This window comes from Penaeus japonicus, unplaced genomic scaffold, assembly GCF_977035675.1.
Source record: "Penaeus japonicus unplaced genomic scaffold, GWHDUDI00000001_assembly GWHDUDI00000013, whole genome shotgun sequence".
NCBI classification, from domain to species: Eukaryota; Metazoa; Arthropoda; class Malacostraca; order Decapoda; family Penaeidae; genus Penaeus; species Penaeus japonicus.
Window position 1 is genome coordinate 11,122,852 of NW_028234415.1, and position 12,737 is coordinate 11,135,588.

Sequence of the window (12,737 nt, forward strand, 5' to 3'; positions counted from 1 at the left end):
TATCACTTATAATTCAGTCTAGTTACAAGGGTAGCCAACAAAACTCAAGAAAACAGTACGAATAATATTGTAAGGAGCTTAAAATAAACATGAAAGCTCCTATGTTGCCTTTGGTGACATTTGTCCTATCAAAACATGCAAGTGTAACTTTTCCAGCTGATGGCCAGAAAACTTCTTTCCCGTGGCATCAAGACGAAATACGTCGGATCCAAAGAGAATGTAGGAATTATTATAGTCAAAGCCTTGAAATAAAGTTAGTTTTATTTAAGTTAGAACAATGCCTGATAGAAATAGCTTAGAATTGTACACTTGAAAAAATTGATAAGAGAAACTATACATCATTATCAAAATTATTGGCAAATATTATATTGGTGAGTTATCAATCAGTTACTGCTGTGACATCATTCATTTCACATCACTAGGTCACATACAATGCTTATCACTTTACCGTTGTGGTTGGTAAAATTCACTGAGTATATGGTAGGAAACTACTGTCACCTAATTCATTAATGAATATGAAAAATCACAAAAATGATAATTACATGATAATCTGTGTGTTTGTATTTTGGTATTAACAAATAAAAATGACTCTAAGAATTGTTCTGAATTTTGATTTGATATAGAATAATAGTTATACCAATTGTTTTCATTAGTGTGGCAACTAACCAATGTTTTTTTGAAGCTCATGTACTTAATATGCACAATTTTACCAACAAGCCAAATTTGTATCTGGCCACTGATGTATAAGATTGTGTACTGTTACACTGTAATTAGTTTTCAATTCCGGGTGATTTTATATTTGAACTAGTTTAAGAAATTATCTTAAAAAATACACTATCACAATACTTGTACTAAATACACATGGTCCTATCTATTTTCCTATTTCTTTTATATTCACTCAAGATGCTAATTTTCAACCGTACGGTCTATTTGTACTCAAAGTTAAGAGCACGGCCAATGACGAGGCGTCGCACCTCGCTCGTCCCTGCGCCGATCTCGTACAACTTGGCATCCCTCAGGAGCCGGCCGGTCGCATAGTCATTGATGTATCCGTTACCGCCTGGAAATACAGTGACTCATCAACAGAAATCAAACGCAAAGGCTCCAATCCCTCGTAAGTGTCCGACACTGGAACCCCCAGTCTCCTAGCCACAATCATCAAACAATTTCCAGAAAGTCGGAATCACGCTCCTTGTATTACTTCCCTTAAATCACATCCCTTAACCCTATGATGACGGTGTGTCACACTCATGTGACACGGCTAAATGCCTCATGAAGGGGTTGACACAACAGTGTGACATTCCCAATGCAATACTGCATAGGCCCGGCGTAGGGGGTTGCCACTTTCTCGCCGGGCCCGTCGGGATTGGATATATTTGTGTTCCTAGAAGCAAAATCCTTAAATCAGATCTATTCAGTCACATTCCTAAAATCTCATCTATCAACTATCTTCCTTGAAGACTCACCTAGACACTGAATGGCCTGCAAGCAGACCTGAGTGGCCTTCTCTGCACAGTAGAGGATGACACCAGCACAGTCTTTGTTGCTGAAGTAGCCCTTGTCGCACGCCCGAGCCACTGTATACAGGTAGGCTCGGCTGGCGTTCAGATCGCAGTACATGTCTGCGATCTTGCCCTGAATAAATGAGAATGTTCTTTAAGATGCACTATTTCTGGAGTTCAGAATGTTATTTTTTGTTGTTTTCTAAAATTGTCAGTTGTAAGGATAATAGTACTTAAACTAGAAGAAAACAAAAAATGGGTATGTGAATGCGTGTGTGTGGCCATGCTTATTTGTACACATGTATGTGGGTGGGTATCTGAATGTGGATCAGCATGTGCAGAAAGGGAGGGAATAGGTGTGCATGTATATAAAATCATAACAGAAATATCTAAAAAAAAAAAACAGAAAATACAAAAAACGTCACAGAAACCTACCTGCATCAATTGAAATTCTCCGATTCTGGTGTTAAACTGTTTCCTCACGTGCACGTACTCGAATGCAACATCACATGCAGCCTGCATCAACCTATATTAGTATATCAATATTAGATTCATAAATCATGGGAAGAATACTATAAATGAAATACAAATAGAATCACGGATAATTAATGGATGAATGTCAAAATAGGCAGTCTAAATTTATTTTTCTATTTATCACTTTAGGAACTGGAAATTACCTTTTTTTTTTTTTTTTTTTTACATTGTAATTACTATCTGTAAGCACATCAATTCTCAATCATCAAATATTTCATACTGAAAGGAAATTATATTTCAAATCAAAACTATACATAAATAATATAAGCCATGGAAATGTTTACATTTACAATTTCATGTAAGAACTCAAATGAATAACTGAGGCTTTATATGTAAATGAATACAAAATTATTTCAACACTTCTTAATATCACAATTATCATATACAAATGGTCATGGCATAAGCAATTATGTAATCTAGTAAACCTAAGTCTATAATCAATACTAGTAAAGTTCATAAAACATGTAGCTAAAGTTTGTTTAAATGTAGTCCTATAAAACGAATCACACAATGACTTTATAATATGTTAAATTTGCACTTATATATTTAAAAAAAACTAAATCTAACTTTCCCTGCCATGAAATCACAAATAATACACAAAGGGACATGAAATCTTAATTCTACTCTGATATATGATCCTGATCATGACAGGATAAAACGGGCATAGATATACAAAAAGAATAACAATCCTAACAAAACATATCCTCTTCTAGCACTGATACATCCACAGTCTGTTCCAAGCGCTGCCTTCAGAGAGCGGCGACACAGCAAGATCCTGACCTCTGTCTCTAGGGTACGGGTGCAAGCCGAATGAAAAGAGGAAGGTGATCCAGATCATGTGCGGCGTTTGCAATGTGAACATGTGCCGGTATGAATGCTTTGCGCTGTGGCTGGCACTCGCAGTCCCATTAGCATTGGTCTCCTTCCATTTATTTTCATTTGGGATTGTCATTTATTTTACATCTATTTACGAAAGTTACTTTCTGCCCTCCTGTAAAACTGTTGCACTTCTATCACACTGATTATAAAGAACATAATGAGCTGATATAGATCTTGTACTACAATTTTAGTCTACTACAAGAGATGGCACATCAAAATATCACGAGTTAGTAAAACAGACACACACACACACACACAAAAAAAAAAGATAATCACATATACAACCCTAGTACTCAAACAAGTTGGATGAAGCTTCCTTGCTCTGAAATAAAAACCATCCGAGGCATGCCTCACAGGTGGCATTAGCGCTGGTCAAGCAAATCTATCCCCATCTGTAGTGAGTTAACCCATTGGCAGCGGATGGCATGATTTGCTGCAAAGGCAGAGTTGGTCATAGATGCGGATGGCACCGTGCCAGATATGTAAAAACAGCTATCCTACTGCACAAACATTTTTTTAATACCACAACCAATGGGTTAATGTTCTGGATGTGCTTACCCTACAGGTCCCGCTGCTAGCACTAATCTCTCGAGATCAAGACCAGAGAACAGGACGTAGATGCCACCATCCTTCTTGCCAAGCATATTCTTCTCTGCGTCAAGACAAGTACGTTCATTAGTATCAAAAAACTAAAGACACAAAGTGGGGAAAAAATATTCTGAATAAATGGTGACTAGTCCTATCCCCATTAGTTAAAAATGATGACCTGAACTTGTCTATAAAAAAATATTAAAAAATCACATTCATACCTTTTCTTCAATCATTTGTTGCAAAACATCTCTCCTCTTAACCCTGAAGTTACAAAACATCTCTCCTCTTTTCCCTGAAGTTACAAAACATCTCTCCTCTTATCCCTGAAGTTACAAAACATCTCTCTTCTTAACCCTGAAGTTACAAAACGTCTCTCCTCTTATCCCTGAAGTTACAAAACATCTCTCCTCTTATCCCTGAAGTTACAAAACATCTCTCCTCTTAACCCTGAAGTTACAAAACATCTCTCCTCTTAACCCTGAAGTTACAAAACATCTCTCCTCTTATCCCTGAAGTTACAAAACATCTCTCTTCTTAACCCTGAAGTTACAAAACGTCTCTCCTCTTAACCCTGAAGTTACAAAACATCTCTCCTCTTAACCCTGAAGTTACAAAACATCTCTCCTCTTATCCCTGAAGTTACAAAACATCTCTCCTCTTATCCCTGAAGTTACAAAACATCTCTCCTCTTATTCCTGAAGTTACAAAACATCTCTCCTCTTATCCCTGAAGTTACAAAACATCTCTCTTCTTAACCCTGAAGTTACAAAACATCTCTCTTCTTATCCCTGAAGTTACAAAACATCTCTCCTCTTATTTCTGAAGTTACAAAACATCTCTCTTCTTATCCCTGAAGTTACAAAACACTTCTTTTCTTAACCCTGAAGTTACAAAACATCTCTCCTCTTATCCCTGAAGTTACAAAACATCTCTCTTCTTAACCCTGAAGTTACAAAACACTTCTTTTCTTATCCCTGAAGTTACAAAACATCTCTCTTCTTATCCCTGAAGTTACAAAACATCTCTCCTCTTATTTCTGAAGTTACAAAACATCTCTCCTCTTATTTCTGAAGTTACAAAACACTTCTTTTCTTAACCCTGAAGTTACAAAACATCTCTCTTCTTATCCCTGAAGTTACAAAACATCTCTCCTCTTATTTCTGAAGTTACAAAACATCTCTCTTCTTATCCCTGAAGTTACAAAACATCTCTCTTCTTATCCCTGAAGTTACAAAACACTTCTTTTCTTAACCCTGAAGTTACAAAACATCTCTCCTCTTATCCCTGAAGTTACAAAACATCTCTCCTCTTATCCCTGAAGTTACAAAACATCTCTCCTCTTATTTCTGAAGTTACAAAACATCTCTCTTCTTATTTCTGAAGTTACAAAACATCTCTCTTCTTATCCCTGAAGATACAAAACACTTCTTTTCTTAACCCTGAAGTTACAAAACATCTCTCCTCTTATCCCTGAAGTTACAAAACATCTCTCCTCTTATCCCTGAAGTTACAAAACATCTCTCCTCTTATTTCTGAAGTTACAAAACATCTCTCTTCTTATTTCTGAAGTTACAAAACATCTCTCCTCTTATTCCTGAAGTTACAAAACATCTCTCCTCTTATCCCTGAAGTTACAAAACATCTCTCCTCTTATCCCTGAAGTTACAAAACATTTCTTTTCTTATCCCTGAAGTTACAAAACATCTCTCTTCTTAACCCTGAAGTTACAAAACATCTCTCCTCTTATCCCTGAAGTTACAAAACATCTCTCTTCTTAACCCTGAAGTTACAAAACACTTCTTTTCTTATCCCTGAAGTTACAAAACATCTCTCCTCTTATCCCTGAAGTTACAAAACATCTCTCTTCTTATCCCTGAAGTTACAAAACATCTCTCTTCTTAACCCTGAAGTTACAAAACATCTCTCCTCTTATCCCTGAAGTTACAAAACATCTCTCCTCTTATTTCTGAAGTTACAAAACACTTCTCTTCTTATCCCTGAAGTTACAAAACATCTCTCCTCTTATCCCTGAAGTTACAAAACATCTCTCCTCTTATCCCTGAAGTTACAAAACATCTCTCATCTTATCCCTGAAGATACAAAACACTTCTCTTCTTATCCCTGAAGTTACAAAACATCTCTCCTCTTATCCCTGAAGTTACAAAACATTTCTTTTCTTATCCCTGAAGTTACAAAACATCTCTCCTCTTATCCCTGAAGTTACAAAACATCTCTCCTCTTATCCCTGAAATTACAAAACATCTCTCCTCTTAACCCTGAAGTTACAAAACATCTCTCTTCTTAACCCTGAAGTTACAAAACATCTCTCCTCTTATCCCTGAAGATACAAAACATCTCTCCTCTTATCCCTGAAGTTACAAAACATCTCTCCTCTTATCCCTGAAGTTACAAAACATCTCTCCTCTTATTTCTGAAGTTACAAAACACTTCTTTTCTTAACCCTGAAGTTACAAAACATCTCTCTTCTTATCCCTGAAGTTACAAAACATCTCTCCTCTTATTTCTGAAGTTACAAAACATCTCTCTTCTTATTTCTGAAGTTACAAAACATCTCTCTTCTTATCCCTGAAGTTACAAAACACTTCTTTTCTTAACCCTGAAGTTACAAAACATCTCTCCTCTTATCCCTGAAGTTACAAAACACTTCTTTTCTTATCCCTGAAGTTATAAAACATCTCTCCTCTTATCCCTGAAGTTACAAAACACTTCTTTTCTTATCCCTGAAGTTATAAAACATCTCTCTTCTTATCTCTGAAGATACAAAACATCTCTCCTCTTATCCCTGAAGTTACAAAACACTTCTCTTCTTATCCCTGAAGTTACAAAACATCTCTCCTCTTATCCCTGAAGTTACAAAACACTTCTTTTCTTATCCCTGAAGTTACAAAACATCTCTCCTCTTATCCCTGAAGTTACAAAACACTTCTTTTCTTATCCCTGAAGTTATAAAACATCTCTCCTCTTATCCCTGAAGATACAAAACATCTCTCCTCTTAACCCTGAAGTTACAAAACATCTCTCTTCTTATCCCTGAAGTTACAAAACATCTCTCCTCTTAACCCTGAAGTTACAAAACATCTCTCTTCTTATCCCTGAAGTTACAAAACATCTCTCCTCTTATCCCTGAAGTTACAAAACCTCTCTCCTCTTATCCCTGAAGTTACAAAACATCTCTCCTCTTATCCCTGAAGTTACAAAACATCTCTCCTCTTATCCCTGAAGTTACAAAACATCTCTCCTCTTATCCCTGAAGTTACAAAACATCTCTCCTCTTATCCCTGAAGTTACAAAACATCTCTCCTCTTATCCCTGAAGTTACAAAACATCTCTCCTCTTATCCCTGAAGTTACAAAACATCTCTCCTCTTATCCCTGAAGTTACAAAACATCTCTCCTCTTATCCCTGAAGTTACAAAACATCTCTACTCTTATTTCTGAAGTTACACAACATCTCTCTTCTTATTTCTGAAGTTACAAAACATCTCTCTTCTTAACCTTGAAGTTACAAAACATCTCTCCTCTTATTTCTGAAGTTACAAAACACTTCTTTTCTTAACCCTGAAGTTACAAAACATCTCTCTTCTTATCCCTGAAGTTACAAAACATCTCTCCTCTTATCCCTGAAGTTACAAAACATCTCTCCTCTTAACCCTGAAGTTACAAAACATCTCTCTTCTTATCCCTGAAGTTACAAAACATCTCTCCTCTTATCCCTGAAGTTACAAAACCTCTCTCCTCTTAACCCTGAAGTTACAAAACCTCTCTTTTCTTAACACTGAAGTTACAAAACATCTCTCCTCTTATCCCTGAAGTTACAAAACATCTCTCCTCTTATCCCTGAAGTTACAAAACATCTCTCCTCTTATCCCTGAAGTTACAAAACATCTCTCCTCTTATCCCTGAAGTTACAAAACATCTCTCCTCTTATCCCTGAAGTTACAAAACATCTCTCCTCTTATCCCTGAAGTTACAAAACATCTCTCCTCTTATCCCTGAAGTTACAAAACATCTCTCCTCTTATCCCTGAAGTTACAAAACATCTCTCCTCTTATCCCTGAAGTTACAAAACATCTCTCTTCTTATCCCTGAAGTTACAAAACATTTCTCTTCTTATCCCTGAAGTTACAAAACATCTCTCCTCTTATCCCTGAAGTTACAAAACACTTCTTTTCTTACCCTCTCCTCTTATCCCTGAAGTTACAAACACTTCTCTTATCCCTGAAGTTACAAAACACTTCTTTTCTTATCCCTGAAGTTACAAAACAATCTCTCCTCTTATCCCTGAAGTACAAAACATTCTCTTCTCTTATCCCTGAAGTTACAAAACTCTACCTCTCCTCTTATCCCTGAAGATACAAAACATCTCTCCTCTTAATCCTGAAGTTACAAAACATCTCTCCTCTTATCCCTGAAGTTACAAAACATCTCTCCTCTTATCCCTGAAGTTACAAAACATCTCTCCTCTTATCCCTGAAGTTACAAAACATCTCTCCTCTTATCCCTGAAGTTACAAAACACTTCTTTTCTTATCCCTGAAGTTACAAAACATCTCTCCTCTTATCCCTGAAGTTACAAAACATCTCTCCTCTTATCCCTGAAGTTACAAAACATCTCTCCTCTTATCCCTGAAGTTACAAAACATCTCTCCTCTTATTCCTGAAGTTACAAAACATCTCTCCTCTTATCCCTGAAGTTACAAAACATCTCTCCTCTTATCCCTGAAGTTACAAAACATCTCTCCTCTTATCCCTGAAGTTACAAAACATCTCTCCTCTTATCCCTGAAGTTACAAAACATCTCTCCTCTTATCCCTGAAGTTACAAAACATCTCTCCTCTTATCCCTGAAGTTACAAAACATCTCTCCTCTTATCCCTGAAGTTACAAAACATCTCTCTTCTTATCCCTGAAGTTACAAAACATCTCTCCTCTTATCCCTGAAGTTACAAAACATCTCTCCTCTTATCCCTGAAGTTACAAAACATCTCTCTTCTTATCCCTGAAGTTACAAAACATCTCTCTTCTTATCCCTGAAGTTACAAAACATCTCTCTTCTTATCCCTGAAGTTACAAAACATCTCTCCTCTTATCCCTGAAGTTACAAAACATCTCTCTTCTTATCCCTGAAGTTACAAAACATCTCTCTTCTTATCCCTGAAGTTACAAAACATCTCTTCTTAACCCTGAAGTTACAAAAATTCTCTTCATCTCTCTTCCTGAAGTTACAAAACATCTCTCCTCTTCAAAACAATTCTGAAGTTACAAAACACTTCTTTCTTATCCCTGAAGTTACAAACAATCCCTGAAGTTACAAAACTCTTCTTATCCCTGAAGTTACAAAACTTCTCTCTTATCCCTGAAGTTACAAAACATCTCTCTCTTATCCCTGAAGTTACAAAATCTCTCCTCTTAGCCCTGAGTTACAAAACATCTCTCTTCTCTAACCCTGAAGTTACAAAACTCTCTTCTTATCCCTGAAGTTACAAACATCTCCCTCTTATCCCTGAAGTTACAAAACATCTCTCCTCTTACCCTGAAGTTACAAAACATCTCTCTTCTTATCCCTGAAGTTACAAAACATCTCTTCTTACCTGAAGTTACAAAACATCTCTCTCTTATCCCTGAAGTTACAAAACATCTCTCCTCTTATCCCTGAAGTAAAAACATCTTTTCTTATCCCTGAAGTTACAAAACATCTCTCCTCTTATCCCTGAAGTTACAAAACATCTCTCCTCTTACCCTGAAGTTACAAAACACTCTCTTCTTATCCTGAAGTTACAAAACATCTCTTTCTTATCCTGAAGTTACAAAACATCTCTCCTCTTAACCCTGAAGTTACAAAACATCTCTCCTCTTATCCCTGAAGTTACAAAACATCTCTCTTCTTATCCCTGAAGTTACAAAACATCTCTCCTCTTATCCCTGAAGTTACAAAACATCTCTTCTCTTATCCCTGAAGTTACAAAACATCTCTCTTCTTATCCCTGAAGTTACAAAACATTCTCTTCTTATCCCTGAAGTTACAAAACATCTCTCCTCTTACCCTGAAGTTACAAAACCTCTCTCCTCTTATCTGAAGTTACAAAACATCTCTCTTCTTCCCTGAAGTTACAAAACACTTCTCCTCTTATCCCTGAAGTTACAAAACATCTCTCCTCTTAACCCTGAAGTTACAAAACATCTCTCTTCTTATCCCTGAAGTTACAAAACATCTCTCCTCTTATCCCTGAAGTTACAAAACCTCTCTCCTCTTAACCCTGAAGTTACAAAACCTCTCTCCTCTTATTTCTGAAGTTACAAAACACTTCTTTTCTTAACCCTGAAGTTACAAAACACTTCTTTTCTTATCCCTGAAGTTACAAAACATCTCTCTTCTTAACCCTGAAGTTACAAAACACTTCTTTTCTTATCCCTGAAGTTACAAAACATCTCTCTTCTTATCCCTGAAGTTACAAAACATCTCTCCTCTTATCCCTGAAGTTACAAAACATCTCTCTTCTTATCCCTGAAGTTACAAAACATCTCTCTTCTTATCCCTGAAGTTACAAAACATCTCTCCTCTTATCCCTGAAGTTACAAAACATCTCTCCTCTTATCCCTGAAGATACAAAACATCTCTCCTCTTATCCCTGAAGTTACAAAACATCTCTCCTCTTATCCCTGAAGTTACAAAACATCTCTCCTCTTATCCCTGAAGATACAAAACATCTCTCCTCTTATCCCTGAAGTTACAAAACATCTCTCCTCTTATCCCTGAAGTTACAAAACATCTCTCCTCTTATCCCTGAAGATACAAAACATCTCTCCTCTTATCCCTGAAGTTACAAAACATCTCTCTTCTTAACCCTGAAGTTACAAAACACTTCTTTTCTTATCCCTGAAGTTACAAAACATCTCTCCTCTTATCCCTGAAGTTACAAAACATCTCTCCTCTTATCCCTGAAGTTACAAAACATCTCTCTTCTTATCCCTGAAGTTACAAAACATTTCTCTTCTTATCCCTGAAGTTACAAAACATCTCTCCTCTTAACCCTGAAGTTACAAAACATCTCTCTTCTTAACCCTGAAGTTACAAAACATCTCTCTTCTTAACCCTGAAGTTACAAAACACTTCTTTTCTTATCCCTGAAGTTACAAAACATCTCTCTTCTTATCCCTGAAGTTACAAAACATCTCTCCTCTTATCCCTGAAGTTACAAAACATCTCTCTTCTTATCCCTGAAGTTACAAAACATCTCTCTTCTTATCCCTGAAGTTACAAAACATCTCTCCTCTTAACCCTGAAGTTACAAAACATCTCTCTTCTTATCCCTGAAGTTACAAAACATCTCTCCTCTTAACCCTGAAGTTACAAAACATCTCTCCTCTTATCCCTGAAGTTACAAAACATCTCTCTTCTTAACCCTGAAGTTACAAAACACTTCTTTTCTTATCCCTGAAGTTACAAAACACTTCTTTTCTTATCCCTGAAGTTACAAAACATCTCTCCTCTTATCCCTGAAGTTACAAAACATCTCTCTTCTTATCCCTGAAGTTACAAAACATCTCTCTTCTTATCCCTGAAGTTACAAAACATCTCTCCTCTTAACCCTGAAGTTACAAAACATCTCTCTTCTTATCCCTGAAGTTACAAAACATCTCTCTTCTTATCCCTGAAGTTACAAAACATCTCTCCTCTTTTCCCTGAAGTTACAAAACATCTCTCCTCTTAACCCTGAAGTTACAAAACATCTCTCCTCTTATCCCTGAAGTTACAAAACATCTCTCTTCTTATCCCTGAAGTTACAAAACATCTCTCTTCTTATTTCTGAAGTTACAAAACACTGCAGCAAAAAGGCAGAACGCATTAACTCCAAAATCCATGTTTTGAGAAAATCGATGTTAAAGGTTTTGCTGCATGTATATTTACTCCTATCTTTGTTATCGATATACAAAACTGGCCATACATTTATTGACATTCAGACACCATGATGGTTGTATCAAATTCGTCTTTAAATGACGATTATACAGGTACCAAATTCATAAAAATCGCATTTTTGGAGTTAATGCGTTCTGCCTTTTCACTGCAGAACACCTCTCCTCTTATCCCTGAAGTTACAAAACATCTCTCCTCTTATTCCTGAAGTTACAAAACATCTCTCCTCTTATCCCTGAAGTTACAAAACACTTCTTTTCTTAACCCTGAAGTTACAAAACATCTCTCCTCTTATTCCTGAAGTTACAAAACATCTCTCCTCTTATCCCTGAAGTTACAAAACACTTCTTTTCTTAACCCTGAAGTTACAAAACATCTCTCCTCTTATTCCTGAAGTTACAAAACATCTCTCCTCTTATCCCTGAAGTTACAAAACATCTCTCTTCTTATCCCTGAAGTTACAAAACATCTCTCCTCTTATCCCTGAAGTTACAAAACACTTCTTTTCTTATCCCTGAAGTTACAAAACATCTCTCTTCTTATCCCTGAAGTTACAAAACATCTCTCCTCTTATCCCTGAAGTTACAAAACACTTCTTTTCTTATCCCTGAAGTTACAAAACATCTCTCTTCTTATCCCTGAAGTTACAAAACATTTCTTTTCTTATCCCTGAAGTTACAAAACATCTCTCCTCTTATCCCTCAAGTTACAAAACATCTCTCCTCTTATCCCTGAAGTTACAAAACATCTCTCTTCTTAACCCTGTAGTTACTTACCGGGCACCTTGCAGTCTTCAAATATCAGCTCACATGTGTTGGATCCTCGCATGCCCAGCTTGTCTAACTTTTGTGCTGTGCTAAACCCTTCCATGCCCTTTTCTACCAGGAAGGCAGTAACACCATGCTGTGCTTTAGCGGCATTTGGGTTTGTTTTGGCATAGACCTGTGGGAATGTGAAGTGTGAAGTCGTGAAGTATAATGTGATGCTAAGTCATAATGCAAAGGTTTATGGCCATGTCATTAGTTACAAACCAGTTGCTTGATCTCACAATTGTATGTCCTTGTTACATGAGAATTTATCCACAAAACCAAACTATGCTCAGAAGTGGTAAGTAAAAAAAAGAAAAGAAAAAAAAAAATATGGGACACCAGAAATGAAACTTCAGATGTCATAAGAGCATTATTAATCCCTTAGCAACAGGCACTTTTCGAGGGGTCAAACGACTTTTTTTTTGTTCAAAATACAAGCTAATCATTCCTTCAGTCATATAAATAAAGCAAATTAGTATCACTTTGCTA

The 12,737-nt window shown here is 36.5% G+C and overlaps 1 protein-coding gene across 1 annotated transcript in view; it reads right to left on the reverse strand.

Moving 5' to 3' along the window:
- Window positions 1–248: 248 nt before the first annotated feature.
- Window positions 249–12,737, reverse strand: part of LOC122258363 (isovaleryl-CoA dehydrogenase, mitochondrial) — a 19,013-nt gene continuing 6,524 nt past the window's right edge. Inside the window, exons 5-9 of the mRNA XM_086543201.1 lie at window positions 12,216–12,381; window positions 3,474–3,567; window positions 1,938–2,028; window positions 1,467–1,635; window positions 249–1,060 (exon numbers count right to left, since the gene is read on the reverse strand). Coding sequence (XP_086399327.1) covers window positions 927–1,060; window positions 1,467–1,635; window positions 1,938–2,028; window positions 3,474–3,567; window positions 12,216–12,381 — 654 coding nt within the window. The 3' untranslated portion in view covers window positions 249–926. The remainder of the gene's footprint in view (window positions 1,061–1,466; window positions 1,636–1,937; window positions 2,029–3,473; window positions 3,568–12,215; window positions 12,382–12,737) is intronic.